Source organism: Mastigoproctus giganteus, chromosome 9 (genome assembly GCF_048544385.1).
Source record: "Mastigoproctus giganteus isolate SK-2022 chromosome 9, ASM4854438v1, whole genome shotgun sequence".
Taxonomy (NCBI): Eukaryota; Metazoa; Arthropoda; class Arachnida; order Uropygi; family Thelyphonidae; genus Mastigoproctus; species Mastigoproctus giganteus.
In genome coordinates this window covers 79,615,361-79,637,701 of record NC_143583.1, presented here as the reverse complement: position 1 = coordinate 79,637,701, position 22,341 = coordinate 79,615,361, and the positions used below count along the sequence as shown (strand labels likewise).

The window sequence follows — 22,341 nt, the reverse complement described above, 5'->3', positions numbered from 1 at the left end:
TGTGAAAATTGCAGAGTGAGGGCAAATATACTTGAATTATTTAAATAAAAGATAAATGTTCAAGGCATAATATATCATGAGGTTGATTGCAACACCATGGTACTTACTCATCCACCGACGATAGATCAACAAGCTTTGAAACAGTGCTCTCTGGGTGATGGTGCCCACTGAGAATAAGTAACAATAGTCTTCTCTATTAGTGAAGCGTTACTAATTCAAGGTAGTGCAATACATGGTAACTCATTGTGAAGGTAGCCACAATATGAGATGCAATTAAATCGATGCCTTTATAATACTTATGTAGTTTTTCATAATGAGTTCACTATGGTGTATTTACACTGATATTTTATAGTATACTTGAATTATGGAATACCTTTAAAGTGAAAATCACAGAAGACATAAATGCATACATACCATTAGGAAAAAATTGCAGGAAGAGGAGGATGCCGAAATGGATGAATGTGAAGCTGGAAAATAGAGCAGAAAAAGACAGTATTGGACAGTACAGAGTGATGAAAAGTACTAAAGCCTAAACAGCTACATGCTGATTTGTAACAGTACCATGGATAAGGTTAGAGAGGCCATGGCTGCATATGAGAAAGCACTGGCTAAGAGAGCCAATAACAGGAACAATGAATTTATTTATGTGAAGAAAAAAGAAAATTAAGATCGGACCCTTGTGCACTGGGTGTTTGAAAGTCTTAAGCAACCGATCTGATATTGCAATTGAAATGAACAGGTACTTTGCATCTGTCTTTACTGAAGACCCTTCATTCTGAGAAGGGGCTGAGCAAGTGAGGCAAAGTCATATGAAATTAGTGATTTCGAAATTACAGATGACTGTTTATTAGAAAAACTTTCAAGCATAAAGGCAAGTAAGGCTCCTGGAGTTGATGGCATATACCGAAAAATCTTGGAGGCCACCAGGGAATTGAACCACTGATGTTAATTATGAGGGCATCTTTGGACTCAGGGGAGATTCCTCTGGACTGGAGAAGTGCCAACATATCACCAATATATAAAGGCAATTGAAATTGGTAACTAAGAGTGAAATTGGTAACTAAAGATTGGCTAGTCTGACTTCAGTGGTAGGAAAACCTTAGAAGCAATGATTAAGAGTGGAATCCAGGGACATTTTGACAGATATGGCATTATGAATAATACACATGGTTTTGTTAGGGGAAAACCATGTCAATTTCAACAGTTTATTTGGATTTTAGTAAGGCATTTGACTTAGTCCCTCATGAGAGGCTATAAGCCAGAACATAGGATTACTGGAAAAATTCTAAGATGAACTGGGTGGCTACAGGGCAGAAGGTTGTGTTTAATAGATATTCTTGAGATTGGTGAAAGTCAGAAGTGGAGTTCCTCAAGGATCAGTTCTTGAACCATTGTTTTTTCTGATTTTCATAAATAACATTGAATATGGGACAAAAGGCTAAAGGGTCCAAAGGTGGGCAACTCATGTGGTGAGATTGGCAAAACAGTGATCATATGAGGAAAGACTACAGGACTTGGCAACCAGGCACCTCAGAGGTGACATGAATAAGGCTCTGAGAGGGGTTAGTAAAATGAATGAAGGCAAAATTTTCATTTTTATAGAGAATCCCAGAACTTGTGAACATAAATTCGAATTACAGGTGAAGAAGTTTAGACCAGATTGTAGGAAGCTTTCTTTTAGCCAGCGAATCACTGATCACTGTAACAGGTTGCCTTCACAGGTAATTGAGGCTGACAGTTTGATTTTATTCAAACTCACAACAATAACCATTATAATGGCCAAAAGAAACTTGGAAATTAAATTGAACATACATGTGGTTGAGACCAATCAATGTATGGCAAAAAAAGCTATAATGAAATATATATGTATGGTCTATAATTACTATAATAATATATTTATACACAATATTCTTCTCTTAATAGTTCATGCATAACAATCACATTCTGTGAGTTACAATGCAAATGTATGTGAATGAATACAAACATGTGACACAAATGTATTATATTTCTTTGATATAATACAAATGTATTATATTTCCTTACCAAATTGTCCCACTGGTTCTCAATAAGATTTGAATCTGGCAGATGTATTTGAAGTCCATTCTCTAATTTTTGGTAATATAGTGTATAATTACATAAAATACACTCTTTTAAAAAAATAATGAGGTGTTGTTTCATAAAAACTGCATGATTTACCTGGGAGCAATTCAATCCCCAGGAATTGGTAGGGCAGTCTTCTTCACATTTTTCACCAATATACCCAGACTGGCAGGTACACTTCCCAGTAACATGATCACATAATCCACCATTATAACAAGAGCAGACTTCAGAGCAATTTTTCCCAAAATATCCCAATGAACAAGGATTAGCACAAACACTTCCCTAAAATTAAACAAAATTTTATATTAATGGGAAAAATGTTGTAAAGATTAAAAGACTATTGCATTCTATGTTATAGCCTAAGCTGCCAGTGCACCATTAAAAATGAAATCAATCAATTATAATTTCTAACTTTAAATTTTGCCTTAACAAATACTTTTTTCACACCAATGAGAAAGCTGTCTTCCCAATGATTTGTTTATTTTTTCCCATTAAAAAACAGAAGTGATTCCTGCAAACTTAAAGTAAAATGTGTTCAATATATGAGAAAAGCTGCTATTCAGGGTTATCACAAATATCTGTTATAATTTTCCGTTGTATAGGGATAAAGAATTTTTTTAATGCCTACATAATTCAGTAGTTAATAGTTAGGAGATAATAATTATTGAGAATGATTAACCAAGTAAGCATATAAATAACATCAACAATGCAATAATACATGGATAACGAAATGTTGTGCATACAGTTTTAATAAAATAATATGCATAATTTACAAAAGTTTTACAGAATTTGGTAAATTTTCATGGAAAATTTACTAATATATTTCTGTAAATTCTTTTACTTTTATTTAACTCTATTTGTATATATATGTCGTATACATATTTATTAATGAAAAGTAAGTTTTTTCCCTAAGTAACATTTTTATTTGCTTGATAACTGATATTACGTTAAAACTACATTCACAGTATTTCAATATGTGTGATTTCATAATACGTTGGCATTCGAGGTGAGCGGACACGCTTAGACAGGGCTCCTCAGTTAAGTGGTTTACTTTTGGATAGTGCTTTTAAATATTTGATTTATTTAGATATTGTTGGATTATTTTGTTATAGGTTTTCCTGTAACTGTTTGATTTTAATAATATTATAGATATTATTTTTTAAAGTTACTTTCATTGATATTTATTTAATTTTATAATGGTAGTTACGAGATCTGCCTTAAACACGTCACAGGGTATCGTGACTCACACGGAAATAGCAGATGGCGATTTACGGGTGAGTCATGATTTAATCCGTTGTGGAACCTGTGGAATGTTTTCCAAGGTCAACCTGGTGACTAATCCTACCTCACCTGGGGATTCTTTTCTTTGTGATCGATGTAAGGAGTGCACCGATCTTAAATTACAATTTGGTGCACTGATGGAACAATTTGAGTCCCTGAAAAAACGAGTGCTTGCCCTCAAAAATAATGCATCTGGGAGCTCGTCAGGAACTCAAAACTCCAGCAATCTACCAAGTGATGCACACCCGATTCGAGCCTCAAAACAGAAAAACCAAGTGCAAACTACTCTGGTTAAAAAGGACATCGTTTTATTAGGAGACTCCATTGTCAGGGAAACGGGGAATATTTTTTGTAATAAAGATAGGTGGAGCAGAACCAGGGTATGTCTGCCGGGAGCAACTATTGATGATGTCACCAACAGATTGTCAGATTTTAAAGGGGGTAAAGAAAATATTATTATTCATGTGGGGACAAATAATATTAAACGTACATGATCTGACGATTTGTTGGAAAAATACAGGACCATGCTGAGGAAATGTCGCGAGCTAGGCCATAATGTCTATGTGTCTGCAATTCTGCCCAGACACGATAGGAGGGATTATATGTTAAGAGCCTTGTGGATTAACTCAAGACTTGAAGGAATCTGCAAGGCTTTAGGGAGTAAATTTCTATCAGCATGGATTTGTTTTGTAGAGACGGGATACACTTAAACAAAGGTGGTGCAAAAGTTTTTGCCAGTATTATTGAGAATACCTTAAAGGTTCAGGGAAACTGCTAGTTAGGGGGGATGTGGATAATACTGACACGCGTTTATCTGATAATATTGGTCAATGCAACTCTTGCACATACCTTAAGAGTTCTTATCTGTTACCCCAACTGGACGTATTATCTAGATGTTCTGGGGGCAAAGACGTTTCACGTGAGCGGGTAGCTAATATCAGGGAAGAGAGCCTAAAAAACTTCAAGGGTTGTGTTAGGGTTGTTAAATATACAAGAACAGTAAATCTTAATTGTTTATACAGTAACGTTAGAAGTGTCATCAATAAAATGAGCGAATTCGAACTGCTGGTTAAAACAAGTAACGTGGACATAATAGGGCTTACAGAGACGTGATGCACCCGGAAATTGGGGATGATGAGTTTCAGTACGGCTTGTATAATGTATTTAGGAAGGATAGGTTAGATAGAAGGGGTGGTGGGGTAATGCTTCTTATCAGAAGCAGCCTGAGTGCGACGATAACTTTCCCGGATTCAGACATTTCACATGCTAGTATAGAGTCTGTATGGTGTGAGATAGTTGGAAACAAAGGTATAATGCGAGTAGGAGTAATCTACAGACCAGGCGATTGTGAAGATTATGACAAAAGCCTCTACATGCAAATGGAATGGGCAAGTAAGCGTCAATGTCCTATTATGGGTGATTTCAATTTGCCTCTAGTTGATTGGAGTAAATGGGAAGGAAACTCGACATGGGGAACAAAATTTTTAAATCAACTAGATGACTGTTATTTGTATCAACATGTCAGGGAAAGTACTAGAGAAAAGAATATCCTAGACCTCATCATCACACATGAATCAGATGACATAACAGGGCTGACAGTAGAGGAACGAGTAGCAGGAAGTGATCACAGAGTTCTACGGTGGATGATGACGAGAGAGGTAGCAGTAATTAAAGGCAAAGGAATGGGTTTTAATTTCAGAAAAGGAAATTACGATGCCTTAAGGTACTACATGGCCTCTATTAACTGGGTAGATATCGCGCAGAGAATGAATACAATTGAACTGTGGTATGCTTTTAAAACATTAATCACAGATGCCTTGAATGCGTATATACCATTAAAAAAATACTCCACGAGAAGGGTTCCAAGTTGGATGAATAGTGAAGTTGCCGCATTACTTGAGCAGAAAAAGTTGGCATGGAAAGGTTACAGAGCAATAAAAAGTACTGAAGCCTATAACAGCTACAAGGTGATGTGTAATAGAGCCACAGAAAAGGTTCGACAGGCAAAGGCAGTTTATGAGAAATCACTAGCAAACAGAGCAAAGAGGGGGGGATAAAGAATTCTTCACATATATAAATGCCAAGAAGAGCAGGAGAAACCAGATCGGACCTTTACGTAAGGGAAATGGGATAGTAATAAATACACCAGCTGCCGTTGCAGATGAACTCAACAGTTATTTTGCATCGATATTTACAAATGAAAAGTCTTTTGTGGCAATGGGAAATTGTGGGAGCGAAGTTAAAAAATATGTAATTAATGATATTGAAATTTCGCAAGATTATTTAATGAAAAAACTTTCGAGCCTACAGACCAGTAAGGCGCCTGGAGTTGATGGAATATACCCTATAATCTTAAGAGAGGCGGCAAGTGAGTGCATTGAACCATTGAGGCTAATTATGTGAGCATCACTAGACTCTGGGGAGATTCCCTTGGATTTTAAAAGTGCAAATGTATCTCCCATACATAAGGGTGGCTCTAAAAGTGAAGTTGAAAATTATCAACCTGTCAGTCTGACTTCAGTAGTAGGGAAAATGATGGAGGCAATGATCAAGGGTGGAATTCAGGATCATTTGGATCGAATTGAAATTCTCAAGGATACTCAGCATGGTTTTGTAAAGGGAAAATCATGTTTAACAAATCTGGTTCGCTATTTCGAAAGGGTCACTCATGAGCTGGATTTAGGGAATAATTTCGACATTGTTTATTTAGATTTGAGCAAAGCTTTTGACTCAGTCCCACATGAGCGGTTGCTTTATAAGCTGGAACAGGTTGGAATCACTGGGAAAATCCTTAGATGGATAGAAGGATGGCTTCAGGGCAGGAGGCAGAGGGTTGTGATAAATGGCTATTGCTCAGATTGGGTTGATGTAAGAAGTGGGGTTCCCCAAGGATCAGTATTAGGACCACTGTTGTTTTTAATTTTCATAAACGACATTGATGAAGGGATAGAGGGCGTGATGTCTAAATTTGCAGATGATGTTAAAATTGGTAGAGTAGTTAATGATCACTGTCAAGCTGAGCTTCTTCAGAGAGACCTAGATAGACTTCAGGAATGGTCAGAAAAATGGCAGCTGTGCTTTAATCCAACAAAGTGTAAGGTATTACACCTGTGAAACAGTAATCCCAAAATAACGTATTCACTTGGTGGAGTTCAACTAAACCCAGTACTGGAGGAAAGGGACTTGGGTGTTAAGATACGGTCAGACATGAAATTCTCTGATCGTTGTAAACAGGTTGCAAGGAAGGCCCATGGTGTCCTATCGATGATCTATCGAACTTTTGCAAGTAGAGATAGGGACGTGATAATCCCATTATATAAGGCTTATGTTAGACCATACTTGGAATACTGTGTTCAAGTATGGAGACCGCACCTAAAGAAAGACATCGAGCTTCTTGAAAGGGTGCAAAGAAGGGTAACTCGCCTGGTGAGATCGGCAAAAGGGCGTCCTTATGATGAAAGACTTCGAATATGTGGGTTGCAGAGTTTGGAAACTAGACACCTTAGAGGAGATTTGATTGAGGTGTTTAAGGCTCTGAGAGGCATCAGTAAAATGAATGAGGACAAAATTTTCAAGATTATAAATGATGCTAGAACTAGGGGACATAAATTCAAGTTACGGGGGGGAAATGCTTAGATTGGACTGCAGGAAGTTTTATTTTAGCCAGCGAGTTATAAATTACTGGAATAAGTTGCCTTCATGGGTGGTAGAGGCTGAGAGTTTGGGGAAATTCAAAGGTCATCTGGATAGTACTTTCGGGTAAGGGAAGCGCATAGGATGATAGGTTTAATTTTCTTTTTATTTATTTTTTATTTTATTATTTATTGATTATTATTAATTAGTTATTTATTTTATTTATCTATTTATTTATTTATTTTTTGTTTTTATCATTGTTTTGTTCGGATTTTTTTTTTTTTTTTTTTTTTTTTTTGGCTGGTGCAGCATAAGCCATAGGCTTTCTTGCACCATGCGGCCGTTACTAATACTAATACTAATATCTATGCATTATTGGACTGGTGAGATGTTGCTTATTCATGTATCTGATTAATCATTTGCAATAATTATTACTGCCCCTACTAACTGTTAACTACTGAACATACCTACAAATTACAATAAAAAAAAATTAAATTTCTGTAAGTTGTAGCAGCAAATTCTAGCGGTTGTTCTAACAAGTAATCTTTTTTTGATACTATGAAAATAGTGTCAAAAAAAGATTACTTTTTTTCTGACACTATGAAAATTCAACATTCAGGTAGAATTTTTTAAACTGTTAATGTTTTTAGACTAATAAATCATAGCGAGTAACCTTTACTGATAAAAAAAGAAGTTGATTAAGTAACCTTTACAGTTATAAATAGTAGAATACAGTAAACCACCGCTATTCGCAGGGGTTACTTTCCTGAGATATGCCATGAATACCGTAAATGCGAATACTGAGTTATGGCTCCCATAGTAATAAAGGGGTTCCGTTCCAAAGTATGAAATATAAAAGAAAAACTAGCCTAAAATTTTGTCTATTTATGTATTATATGTACCTTCATAATATGACTACGTACATAGACAGTACATAGTGAAATGCAAGCATATGGCATCGAAATGAAAATAAGAAACAATTTAATATTAAATGTAATATTTATTAGATATTTCAAACAAATCTTTCAAACCAACGCCTTTGCTACCTAAAAAACTTATCCCTCCAGTGCTATCACCAGTTTTGCTAAAGTGTTGATAAAGGAGTTTTGCCTTTTCACGAATGATGAGTGAACTTAACGGAATTTTATTTTGAGTTCGGTCTTCTATCCGCAGATTTAAAGCTTTTTCCATTTTTTTCTAATTTAACTTCACGAGTTACAGAGCAAATTTTTGAAGCAATTAGCGCATTTTCACGGACACTACGGAGATTTTTTCTTCCAATTTCTTGATTGATCGTACCGTTGACTCATTGATTTTATAATGTTTTGCCACTGAGGAGACACCTTCACCATTAGAAATTTTGTCTAATAACTCAATTTTATTCGCTAATGTCATCACCTTCTTTGATGTTTTCACATTTCCATTGTTATTCGTAGCCATATTTTTGTACGGGTTAGAAAGAACTTGTCCACAATAAAGTCACTTTCTTCCATTAACACACTCGAAAAAGTCTGTTTTACACTGCAAAACAGTAGATTTATCGCTTTTGTAACCATATCAATTTATAAATTGATAAATTTATTCAATTTATAAGCATATAAATTAAAAGCAAATGATGAAACCTTCCATGGCAAGCGCATAACACATACTGAACAAGGATTAGCGAGAAACATCCACACTTGCAATTTTGTCACCCCTCTCCCCCCACCCACTGACCGCTGTTTTGACTGGGAAAGATAATTTTAGTCATGCCTATGTTTTTTTATGGCGGAAAATGTTCACGGCGCTTTAAAATTCACATTTTTTTAGGTTTCATTTTATATTAAATCAGCGACCGCGAATACAGATACCGCGAATAGCGGGGGTTTACTGTAGTTACCTGTAAACTTAATAGTGATTTTGACACAGATTAAAAATTCAGTAAAAATCTAGTATAAATAGTCTATATAAAATCTCCTAGGCTTAAAACTAAGAAAAATAACATACAAATTAACAATCAGCACATTAAGTGAAATCCATCCTCTATTTGTCTATTTACTGACATAATAATCTTAATTGTAATAATAATAAGCTTGAGATTTAATTTTGAATGCGTGAGATTTTGTTTGTCATCCTATATTAAAAATATCAACCATCAGTATCATCCTAGGCACCCCAAGCTTGTGGCACTTGCATGCACTGCAACCTCTGAATACCCCTTGAATCAGCACTGATCATGATTATGCTAGTATACTGTTACAATGCACTGTTTGTGTAAAGTTACATATTACTACCAACTGAGGGGACATGATAATAATAATATAGTGTATGTTGGTCCAGAATTGACTATTTACCATATAAGCATTTATTGGTCGTGTATTCATTGTTCATGTATGTAAGTAATGCATTACTGGTAAACATAATTAATTGCAATACTGTATGTGTGTATATATAGTAAACTCCTGTTATAACATGCGCACTTATAGTGCTATCCCACTTTTCTTTTGGTCCCATGGTCAGTCCTATGAGGTGTCGTGCATTTTATAATGGTTATAGTGCTTTCATTTAACCACTTTCCTGCTTACACTGTTTTTTTTTAAGGTCTCAAGAGGAAATAAAGCTAGATATAACCCTATTCCTTCTTGATTTTTAACTTTGGGAAAGGGATAATAAAAACCAAATTCTGGAAATCATTAATCATGCAATTAGTTTACTTCATAGTAATAATTCTCAGTGCAAGTTACATTTACTTTATGCTTAACGGTTCAAGGTTCATTTGAAAATTTTAATGGCTAGACACCATTCAGAGACTAGCCATTGATTGTTGCATTTGCACACTCTTCCTTAGCGTTTTTTTTACATTCAACATTATTTGTCTATTTTCCTTATTGATACAGTTATTAATCTTTTGTGTCCATTAGCATCAATAAACTTCATTAATGATAGCATTATTGTATTAATACTACATTTATAACATTTATACAATAATATTCAAGGTATGTTTACATAGTTTAAAAATATCAAATATATTATTACATATTTAATTTAATGAAATATTTTTTAAAATTTTCATTCTTAAGCAAAAAAGTCGAAAATGTCAAAAAAACAAACAAACAAACAAACAAACAGCACGTTGCAGGTTTTCAACTTGCACATAAACCACTGCTTTATAAACATTACAAAAAAAAAAAAAAAGTTAAAAATCAATGTTATCTACAAAAATATCAATGTAAAATATAAGGTGTGGTTATTAAATAAGGAGACTGTTACAATAAAGTGTGCTCTATTCAATCAGTTTCTGGTGAACAGAGTGCATATTATGTACTGGAGCACTGTCTTGATGGAGCATCCAACCATCCTTCCACAATTCAGTTCTCTTCCTTAGAATATTTTCATGTAGCCTTGTCAGAACTTCAATGTAATATGTTTGACTGACAGTCTGATTTGGTGGGATGTATTCAGCTATAATAATTCCTTTGATATCAAAGGAAACAAGACACGGTCTTCATTTTGACACTCTTATTTTGATTCTTATTTTTAGTCTGGGGGACTGTTTTGTCTTTCATTGCACTGACTGTCTTTTAATTTCTGGGTCATACTGGAACAGCCAACTTTCATCGCAAGTAATTACAGCACTCAGAAAGTCTGGATCTCCAATTTTTTTAAAAACATTTTCACAAACTTGGAGTCTTCTCATTCTTTGACCTTCATTCGAAATTTTTGGCACCATTTTGGCACACACCTTTCTCATGCCTAAATTTTCAGCTAAAATTTGTCTAACTGTTTCTTTTTTTCCATATTGAGTTCTGATGCAACCATTCTAATGCTTAAACAATGATCACTTCTAAGCAATGTCCTTATCTGGTCTGCATTTTCATCAGTTTTCATGTTTACCAGACTGCCTGGTCATTCATCATCTTCCATATTCTCTCTTCCTTCTAAAACTCTTTTATGCCATTCAGCCATGTGAGCTCTTGACACACTATCTTCCCCATAAACTTGACATAACAACTAATAATTTTTAGTTGGTGTTTTCTTTAGATGTTGTTAAAAATTTGAGGTTGATTTGTTGTTCAAATCTTTTGTCTGTCATTTTTCCAGCGAACTGCAAAAACACAAGGTAACAAAAACCTGCCACACTGCAAAGCAAATGAGTGTGTTGGAATGCAACTTGGAGACAATTAAGGAAAGGTTCAAGGTCAGTTGCTGTGCCTTTGTTTTACAGGTGGTGCTTGGCATGTGGTGGCTGTGTGTATATCGCCTACCCCTCTGCCAGGGGAGGGAGGAAAGTGTGCCTGGCATGGGAGCCGGCACAGGTCCTACAGTCTCATTATTCAAAAGCCACACTTTGTAGCCTCCAGAAAGGTAGTCCCACTGATAGTGTTCTTTGGGCCAATACCTTTGAAAACACTATAACAGAAGTTTACTTTCAAAGTTTATAGTTGCCTAGTCTGATTCATATGTGGGAGGCTTAGCTGCCCCAATGCAGCCATATTTGGTAGGCACACTATGGAAATGCAAACATGCAGGAAAGAATTATGTAAGAAAAATTTAGTTACAGATGCTGACACACACATGATCAATATTGCAAATGAGAGTCATGTACTGGTTGAAAGAGTACACATTTGTGAGTGATTTGTGATTTATAGTTGCCTAGTCTGATTCATATGTGGGAGGCTTAGCTGCCAGAATGCAGCCATATTTGGTAGGCACACTATGGAAATGCAAACATGCAAGAAAGAATTATGTAAGAAAAATTTAGTTACACACATGATCAATATTGCAAATGAGAGTCATGTACTGGTTGAAAGAGTACACATTTGTGAGTGATTTGTGTGTCGCAATAGCTGTCATTAAAAAACTGTTTATGGTGAAAATGTAGTAGTAGTGGCATGTGATGCAAGAAAGCAAGTGTATGAGCTTATGCAGCATCAGCCAAAAAAAAAAAAAAAAAAATTTGCACAACAATTCCCTCTAAATGTTTGTACAGTTACTCCTTAAATTTATTTAACCTATCAACTTCCACAACGACAGATGGAAGTTTGTTCCAGCAATTAACCACGCGCTGGCTAAAGGCAAATTTCTGCACATCTATTCTACATCTGTCTTTCCTCATTAGAAATGTAAATGAGATTTTTTTTTTCAGATGAAATCATTGTTGTGAGACCTGTTATATATGAAGAGTATGCAGAAAATTATAATTTTGAAGAAAACAATTTGATGATGACATGGATAGGGATCTGACAGAAATTCTTCTACAAACATGAGGTGAAGGATATCACTGTAGTGACAGAGAATAATGCAATTACAAATCCTTATAAGCAGTGATGATTTAGTACTCTGACAATATATATGTGGGGTGGTTGAAAAGTTTCTAGCCTCTCATAGAAAGAATGCTAGAATGTTACGAAAACCCATTTACTTTTCGGTATAGTTCCCCCCACCCCCCCCTAAGTCAACACACTTTCTGGCACAATCCACTAGCTTCTGTAACCTGCTCAAATAAAATTCAGAAGATTTTGATTCAAACCAGTTGATTGCATCCATTACAGCATTGTCACTATTGAATTTCTATCCTTTCAAGTCCTTTTTCAGATTTGGAAATAGAAAATAGTCCAATGTAACCAAATACAGTGAACAAGGCAGATGCTGTATGTAATAGCTCGAACCCACAATCATGCAGTGTTGCCTGAGTCATATATACTGTGTGCACGCTGTTGTTGTTGTTATTTGGTTTTTAGGAGCATTAGCAACTAAGGCCATATTGCTCCGAGGATATGCAGATGAGGATGCGGAAAGGTCATTCCCTGACCTTTCCGCATCCTCCATATTTGGTGGTCACGGGCTTGAACCCCAGTCTAATCAAGAAGCATGTGCTACGCATTGCCGCTCCTGCCCACCTGGCTACAGAGGTGCCAAGTGTGTGCACGCAAATGCACTGTTTTGATGCAAGATGACTCCTTTGGTCAATTCCTCATGTTTCTTGAGCTTCAATTCCTCATGGAAATGTCTCTGTAGATAATACTTGGCACTGATAATGGCACCATATTCTGGGAAATCAACCATGATCACGATACCTTCTGCATCCAAGAAGACTGATGCCGTGACTTTCCCAGCTGACTTCTGCACTCTAAAACTTTTTTGGATGCTTCCACTGATTTGATTTTTCTTTTTTTCAGGGTCAAAGTGGTGCACCATGTTTCATCCATAATGACATACCACTCTCAGAACTATAAAAACATAACATAGGAATAAGCACATTTTGGCCCCAGTTGCTCTTGTGCCCAAAAACACCAATACTCTCAGAACTGAGCTTCATTAGCTTCGAAATGGTGCACAACCTCAACCTAACAAAAACACTTCACTCATTCCCACTTGTGATCTGCATTCAGTGCTTTAGGGACCCACCCAGAAGAAACCTTCATTTCTAAAACATTTGCCATAATATCATGAGCTTGCTCGTGGGAGACGTTGAATTCTGTATCAATGTGCTTCAATGTTATTCTGCAGTCTTGCATGATCAAGTCATGAATGGCATCTATATTTGCAGGTGTCGACATTGTAACAGATCTTCCACTATGGGATGCATCTTCAACACTCTCTCATCCACACTCCATTCTAAAATCCAGTTTTTGACCATGGCACATGAAGGACAAGATTCTCCAATATTGGTTTGCTGTATGTCTTCATGAATTTCTTTTGCAAACATTCCTTTAAATGAAGGTACTCAATGACTGCATGGTGCTTGATTCTCTCAACAGTCACCATCTTCATTCACTTTCCACACTTCAGCACCCTCTGTAAAGGAAAAGAATATAATTGCAAACCAGAAATTTTTGATGAACACACAAGAAGAGTCACAGAACAGATTAGCAATATTGTCTTTCACCAAAATCTTTGGGATCTGTATTGGGCTAAAAACTTTGCAATCCCCCCCCCACGTATATAAAGTAAGGTACAGATAAAGGAAAAGGCAAAATTACTAAGAAATAGCACACCAGCTCATGCATCAGCAGCTGTAAATGAGTCACATGTAGATATCATATAATGTAAAGCAGAAGTGTAAAGCATTAGATATGCTAGTTACAGAGTGATGCAGGCATATAAAAGTTTATCAATATTTTTCAGCAGCATCTGAGGGCTAATATGCAACTGGAGCAAAAGATTTAATGTCTGATGGATATACTAAAAATATGAGGTGCATTCAAACTATAGGGTCTTCAAATTTATTCCTCATAAAATACACAACATAGATACAGAAATGCAACTTAAGTCATTTATCAACAATCTTCTAGAAGTAACACACACATTTTTCACAGCTTTTCTTCCAAGCTGTGCACACCACTGTGAAGGTGTGTGTGGAGGTGTGTTTAGCCCACTGGTCAATGGCTGAAGTAGCTGCTTGTCAGCTAAGAAAATTTCAGCAACAGAGAGCATCGATCATCATTGGAAACAACCAAAAAGTCACTAGGTGAAAGGTTCAGTGAGTATGGAGAATGTGAGATAACTTTAATTTTGTTTTCTGTAAAAAAATTTTGCACCTTTAGCAGCACAGTAAGGCAAAAAATTGTCCTGATAGAATCAAATGTGATTCAGTGCATGTTGACATTTCTTCTGAAATGCAGGAAGAAACTTTTTTCATTAGAACCTCTTTATATGAGTTTCGTGTTATTGTAGTGCCCTTGGGAATGGAATGTATAAGGAAGATTCCATCAATATCTGAGAAAACAGTAACCTTCACTTTCTCCACACTTAAGGTAATACAGAACTTTTTTTGGGTAGCAGCAACTCCGCATGCTTTCATCGGGTGGACTGATACTTGGTTTTAGGATTAAACAGTGTAATCTATGTCTTATCCATCATTACAATTGAAGAGAAGAAACAACCATTATCGAAGAACCTTGAGTAAGCACCGTCTCACACAACTCGACATAAATGACATTTTGTTACTGAGAAAGACACTATGGGCCCCATCTGGCTGACACCTTGCTCATTCTAAGATCTTCATGAAGAATGATATGCACAAAGCCAACCGAAATGCCTACAGCGGTTGCAATTTCATCCACTGTTACCCAAAACAGTTTCCACCACCTGGTTTGCCTCAGAATAACTGGTTGTTTGAGGTCTTAGTTGATGAGCAAGACCTGTGTCCTTCATGAAACTTTTGCACAGAGCTATGATACTTTCGCATCCATAATTTTGTCGGGACAAACTTTTGACATTTCCTGTTGAACTTCAATACGAGTTTTAAATTCAAATGCTGGATAATTGCATGTTGTTCTTGGTGATTAAAGACTGCCATTTTAAGTATTACAAACATAATATACTCTTTGGAGTGCTGCAATTGATGTACCATTTTCTATCATACTGCCATCTTTTGACAATGTTCTAAACTAACTTCTTGCCATTTTATTTTTTTTTTAAATTCAATTTGGCGACCCTTATAACTTGAATATACCATATATAGTAAATTATAGGAAACAGCAACACTCTATCCCCCTCAATTAATCTAATAGTTCAGGAGCTGAAAAAAATATAGAAACAAATAGTTGCACGATGTCAAAAGTGAAAATAAAAGCATGAACCAATTGTAACATGGGTACGGGTACAATGGGGGTCATCAGTCCAGTTGCTATCCAGACCCAGCTACTGGGATTTATAATAAAATAGTTTGGAGAAAGGATAATTGCCAGTTCAAAAATGTTTTATGGCAGCCCCAATCTGGCACAGATCTGTCTGCACCACATTTTTATCTTTAGGGATTAACAAAAGATGGAAGAGCAACAAAAAATGTCCAAAAACTAGAGTAACTAAAAATCAGGATTGCTGATTTTTAATTTGTAAAGAATATTCTACATCACTTATTGCAGTATGTCATTTTGTTATCCAAAGATAAACAATGTTCACTGCAGGATAATGAACATTTAAAAGATGCAAAGACTTAAAAGAAGCAAAAAAATGAAACAGAGAGAGAGAGAGAGAGAGAGAGAGAGAAAAAGAGAGCGCACAAGACCTCTGAAATGCTGGGAAGAGTCTGAGATTGGAACAGACCACAAGAGGAAGAAAGCAACTACAAAAGAGCTACAAAAGGAAGAAAGCAACACAACATTTCATATAATTAGAAAAATTCATCACAAATTTACCTTGCCAGACTACTACTGATCACATGAAAAATATTTATTTTCTAGGTTACTAAAATGACAAGAGACACATATCAAGTAAAGGAACTATTACTGAGTCAATATTTAATATTTTTAAAAATGGAAGGAAAAAAAAGAAGAAAAAATATTATTGACTTACTTCCCAGCCAGGAGTACATGCACATTCTCCAGTGACATGACTGCATGTTCCATTGTTTTGACACTGACAAAGTTGGGAACATTTATGTCCATGTGTTCCTTCAGGACATTTCTCAGAACACCTGCAATTATCAAAAAGCATTTATACAAACTATAAAAAAAAACATTAAATATTTTTAAAAAAGCATTTTCAAAATATTTAATTCATGTATTTACAATTTTTACACATTTTTGTTTTTAATTCAAAAGTTTAAAAGTGGTAGGGTGCACTTCTTGATGAAGGGGAAACTAATAAACTTAGTTTCTTCATGTCTGGCATAATGCTCACTGCCTCTTACAATAGTGCTCTTCTGCTTTGCTGCTCCTTTTTTTTTCCTTCCCACTTTCTTCTTCCCGCTTTTTCTTCTTTTCTTTCCTCTTTAAGAAATTCAATGTTTACTAAATATGCATATATAATTTGGTTTTGTAGGTTCAGTTCCATGCTATTCAGAGTTCCTGATTTCTCTTTGTTTAACTCTGAAATTTAGAATTATTATTTATTTTTTTTTTTTTGAGCTTGTGACTTATTTTAGTCACTGTGGTCTCAAAATTAACCCAAGTTGGGATATATGATTTTTAGCTTATCCAGTGCTCTGAAACCCCCAAAGTTAACCATTGGTGAACAGGAATTAGTACAGTCTCAACCTTTTAATTTTCTATGAACTATCTTAGATTTCAAATTGACATTTAACTGCATTTGGCCTTCATGCATAATAAGCTCGTGAATTTATTGGAATTTTAAAATGGATATGTATATGATGTACGATTGCAACCTGGTACTGCAGAACTTTATCTTCTATGTGCAATCTCTTTATGAGTATGGTGCTATGATTTTGTCTAAGGTAGCTCAATCTAACTCAAAAGTTCTTCTTGAGACGTCAATATTGGATGTTCAAGTTCACTATTCAGTAACTCAAGCTAATTGTGGTGTCCTCTAGAATAGTTCTTCTCAAAAACCTTGGCCTTCCTTCTATGAAGGTGATTTGGGATTTCCTGATTGCACAGTATTAGTATGTACTCAATTTGGTTTCTGATAAATAATAGCATAAATCCATTGCATTTCATGTGCTGGAAATATCTGGCTGCTCCTTACAGAGAAAGTCACTTCTCTGCCTCATTATTATTTTTTTTTTGACTGCTGCTGTATAAGCTTGCTTTCTTGCATCACATTCCTCTACTAATGCTAATGGTAAATTTTAAAAATAAGAAATGTCCTAATTGCTTTTTTAAGACTGCTCTTGAACCGTTCATTATTTGTAACATATGGCAGCTTGTAACATACAGCAGTTTGGTAATGCTTACTAATAGATTAACAGAGACTAATATATTAACAAGGACTAATAGATTAGCACTGGCAGAGGTGAAAGTGATTCTTGCACTGCTTCTATTGAAATGAGCAGCAGCCTGGAAAACAAAATACAGGATATTTCAGAGACTGCTGGGAGTCATCACAGAACAAGTAAACACATGGGTTGTGTTAGGGCAGCTAAGAATAAGAACAGGTGCATGTATACTTGCATGTACACCAATGCTAGGAGTTTGGTAAATAAATTTGATGAATTTGAGGTATTGCTCAAAACATCAAAGGCAGATATTGTTGGGATATCAGAGACGTGGTGTCACACAGATATAAGGAATGCAGAACTGGAATTTGGGGAATACAATGTGTATAGTAGAAGGGATAGACAGGACAGGAGAGGAGAGGAGGAGGGGTTATGCTATTAGTTAAGAAACACATAAAATCCAAGGAAGTGAAGCCAGTCGAAATTGATGGACAGGGCAGTGTCGAGTCAGTTTGGTGTGACATAAGTATAGGGAAATCAAAATTGAGAGTAGGAGTGTGCTATAGGCCTAATGACTCTTGAGTATAATAAGATACTGTACAGTGAAATAGAGTGGGCCAGTAAATCAGAGAGTCTTATAATGGGGGAATTCAATTTCCCAGATATTGACTGGAATTTGTGGGTTGGTCACTCACACACTCGCAAGGCTTTTGTGGATTTATTGGATGATTGTTTTCTACATCAGCATGTTCGGGAGGCAACTATAGGGAGCAATACTCTTGATCTGATTATCAGTAGTGATTCTTCATGCATTAAGAATCTGCAGATAAAGGAACCACTAGGTGGCAGTGATAACAGTGTGCTGAAGTGGGATTTACTCAAGGTAACTACCATCAGAGGTAAAGGGAAGGGTTTTTGCTTTCGTAAAGGTGACTATGATGGTCTGAGACAGTATTTAAATTTTATACAGTGAGACCAACTGATGATGTTACCAACAGCAAATTCAAAATGAGAAGCATTCAAAGAACTAATCTTGGAAGCTACCAGGCTTTACATACCAACTAAGAAATATTGTTCAAGGTTCAGGCCTAAATGGATGTCAGATGAACTAATGAGACATATGGCAGAGAAGAAAAATGCATGGGATACATACAAATTAATGGGTGACATGGAAGCCTATGATAGATATAAGTTGGTCTGTAACCAAGTCCCGAAGGAGATTAGGCAGGCAAAGGCAGATTATGAGAAATCCTTGGCAAAGGATGCAAAGAAAAACAGAAAAGAGTTCCTTACCTATTTAAACTCAAGAAGGAAAGGGATAAATCAGATTGGTCCGCTGGATATTGATGGTTCAACAGTTGAGGATCCTGCTCAGGTGGCTAACAAGCTAAACGAGTATTTTGCATCTACATTCACACATGAGGAGTTATTCAGGAAGGGGAATGTTGTAGGCGAAGTAAACATTGGCAGTGAACTAGATGATTTTGTAATAACTGAGAGGAAAGTGGAGGAGAAATTGTTGAGGATAAACATAAAAAAGGCGCCTGGGGTGGATGGGATCTATCCAGTTATATTAAAGAGGCAGCGTATCAACTCTGCGGTACTACACTGACAGTGGTAGAGAACGAAAAGGACCTGGGGTAATTGTGCAGGGAGATATGAAGTTCTCTGAGCAGTGCAGACTAGCTGCAAGAGTAGCTCATGGTGTATTGTCAATGATATACAGGAATTTTTCTAGCAGGGATAGGGAGGTGATTATTCCCTTGTATAAGGCAATGGTCAGGCCACACCTTGAGTACTGTATACAGGTCTGGAGGCCTCATTTCAAGAAGGATGTAGAGCTGCTGGAACAAGTACAGAGAAGGGCAACAAGATTAGTGAATGGAACAAAGGGTTGCTCTTACGAAGAAAGGCTTAAGTTTAGCAAATTACAGAGTCTGGAGACTAGGCACCGGCGAGGTGATCTGATAGAGGTGTATAAGGCCTTGAATGGTTTGAGCATGCTCAATGCCGATGGGATTCTTCCTCTTGCTCAGAATAATCACCTGAGAGGGCATAAATTCAAATTGAGGAAAGACAGATGTAGGATAAATGTGCGGAAATTTGCCTTTAGCCAGCTGGTAGTTGGTTGGTAGAACAGACTTCCATCACTTTTTGTTGAAGTTGATAGCCTAAACAAATTTAAGGCTCAGCTGGACAGGTATTTTGAACGATGAATGGAGGGGTGAAATGGGAGTGGTATTTTTTTTTTTTTTTTTTTGGCTGATGCTGAATAAGCTTACTTTCTTGCATCATATGCCTCTACTAATGCTACTGTATAGCATTACCAAAAAAATGAATCTGCTATTTATTATTTATTTAAAACTAGGCACCATTATGAAAGTGATTTTGAAACATGCTTGTTTCTTGTCAGAAAGTGGATGACCTGTATTGGAAAATAAGGACACCTTTAATTCCTAATGCCATACTGCATTTGTGTAACATAGCAGATCAGTAAAAGTTGCAGCATTATATTTCAACACAGGCATTTGAAATAATTTGAAGGGTTTTAAATAAAGAGCAGATTCATATTTTTTGTGATACTATTTATATTAAAAGGATATTAAAAATTTAGGTTGACTTATAGATAGTGATATCATCTCTAATATAAGCATATGCATAAACCTTGAACAGTGTCTCTGTCACTGGAAAGATCACAAGACAGAAACAGAACATATAAATACATAATTGTCAAATAATTTCAATTTTTGCATTGAAATATAGTCATTATGCTGTGTAGGGCAAACGTGGCCTAGTATTAAGGATTATACTATTAATTGGGTCAACATAAGTATGCTAATAGAGTCTACCTATAAAATATTAATAGTATCCATCATATAGTGTATAAAGCTCTTCTCCTGAAATTTGAATTTAAGGCCCCTTGTTTTGGAATTCTTTATAACAGTGAAAATTCCACCTTCATTCGTTTTACTAACCCCTCTCAGAGCCTTATAAATCTCAATCAGGTTACCTCTGAGTTGCCCGGTTGCCAAGCTCTGTAGCTCACATAATTGGAGTTTTTCCGTATAGGGTTGCCCTTTTACCGATCTCACCATGCGAGTTGCCCATCTTCAGACCCTTTCAAGAAACTCAGTGTCTTTTTTCAGAGGACTCCATACTTGAACACAGTATTCCAAACGTGGTCTTACAACTGCCTTATACAGTGGGGTTATGACTTCCCTATCTCTACAGGATAATGATCGATCAATTATTGATATGACACTATGGGCTTTCCTGGCTGCTTGTTTATGCTGCTCAGAAAAATTCATATCTGTCTGTACTTTAACTCCCAGATCCCTTTAACCCCAACAAGTGGGGGGGATACAAGGACTAATAGATTAACAGTAGCCAGTGGCAGAGGTGGAAGTGATTCTTGCACTGCTTCTATTGAAATGAGCAGAAGTCTGGAAAACAGGATGCAGGATATTTCAGAGACTGCTGGTAGTCATTGCGGTACAAGTAAACACATGGGTTTTGTTAGGGTAGCTAAGAATAGAAACAGGTGCATGTATACCTGCGTGTACACCAATGCTAGGAGTTTGGTAAATAAATTTGATGAATTTGAGGTATTGCTCAAAACATCAAAGGCAGATATTGTTGGGATATCGGAGACGTGGTGTCACACAGATATAAGTAATGCGGAACTGGAATTTGGGGAATACAATGTGTATAGAAAGGATAGACAGGACAGGAGGGGAGGAGGGGTCATGCTATTAATTAAGAAACACATAAAGTCCAAGGAAGTGAAGCCAGTCGACATCGATGGACAGGGCAGCGTCGAGTCAGTTTGGTGTGACATAAGCATAGGGAAATCAAAATTGAGAGTAGGAGTGTGCTATAGGCCTAATGACTCTGATGAGTATAATAAGATATTGTACAGGGAAATAGAGTGGGCCAGTAAATCAGAGAGTCTTATAATGGGGGACTTTAATTTCCCAGATATTGACTGGAATTTGTGGGTTGGTCACTCGCACACTAGCAAGGCTTTTGTGGATTTATTGGATGATTGTTTTCTACATCAGCATGTTCGTGAGGCAACAAGAGGGAGCAATACTCTTGATCTGATTATCAGTAGTGATTCTTCATGCATTAAGAACCTGCAGATAAATGAACCACTAGGTGGCAGTGATCACAGTGTGTTGAAGTGGGATTTACTCAAGGAGGTAACTACCATCAGAGGTAAAGGGAAGGGTTTTTGTTTTCGTAAAGGCGACTATGATGGTCTGAGACAGTATTTAAATTCTATACAGTGGGACCAACTGATGATGTTACCAACAGCAAACTCAAAATGGGAAGCATTCAAGGAACTAATCTTGGAGGCTACCAGGCTTTACATACCAACTAAGAAATATTGTTCAAGGTTTAGGCCTAAATGGTTGTCAGATGAACTAATGAGACATGTGGCAGAGAAGAAAAATGCATGGGATACATACAAATTAATGGGTGACATGGAAGCCTATGATAGATATAAGTTGGTCTGTAACCAAGTCACAAAGGAGATTAGGCAGGCAAAGGCAGACTATGAAAAATCCTTGGCAAAGGATGCAAAGAAAAACAGAAAAGAGTTCTTTACATACTTGAACTCGAAAAGGAAAGGGATGAATCAGATTGGTCCACTAGATATTGATGGTTCAACAGTTGAGGATCCTGCTCAGGTGGCTAACAATCTAAACGAGTATTTTGCATCT

At 36.4% G+C, this 22,341-nt stretch overlaps 1 protein-coding gene across 7 annotated transcripts in view; it reads right to left on the bottom strand.

The window, feature by feature from the left end:
- Window positions 1-22,341, bottom strand: part of LOC150080478 (uncharacterized) — a 354,693-nt gene that overhangs the window by 152,101 nt on the left and 180,251 nt on the right. For all 7 annotated transcript variants that reach the window (XR_016547421.1, XM_090381815.1, XM_090381810.1 and 4 more), the window contains 2 exons: window positions 16,294-16,414; window positions 2,197-2,382 (listed from right to left, as the gene is read on the bottom strand). Coding sequence is in view for 6 of the 7 variants with exons in the window: in XM_090381815.1 (XP_090237941.1) it covers window positions 2,197-2,382; window positions 16,294-16,414 (307 nt within the window). In the remaining variant the exon portion in view is untranslated. The remainder of the gene's footprint in view (window positions 1-2,196; window positions 2,383-16,293; window positions 16,415-22,341) is intronic.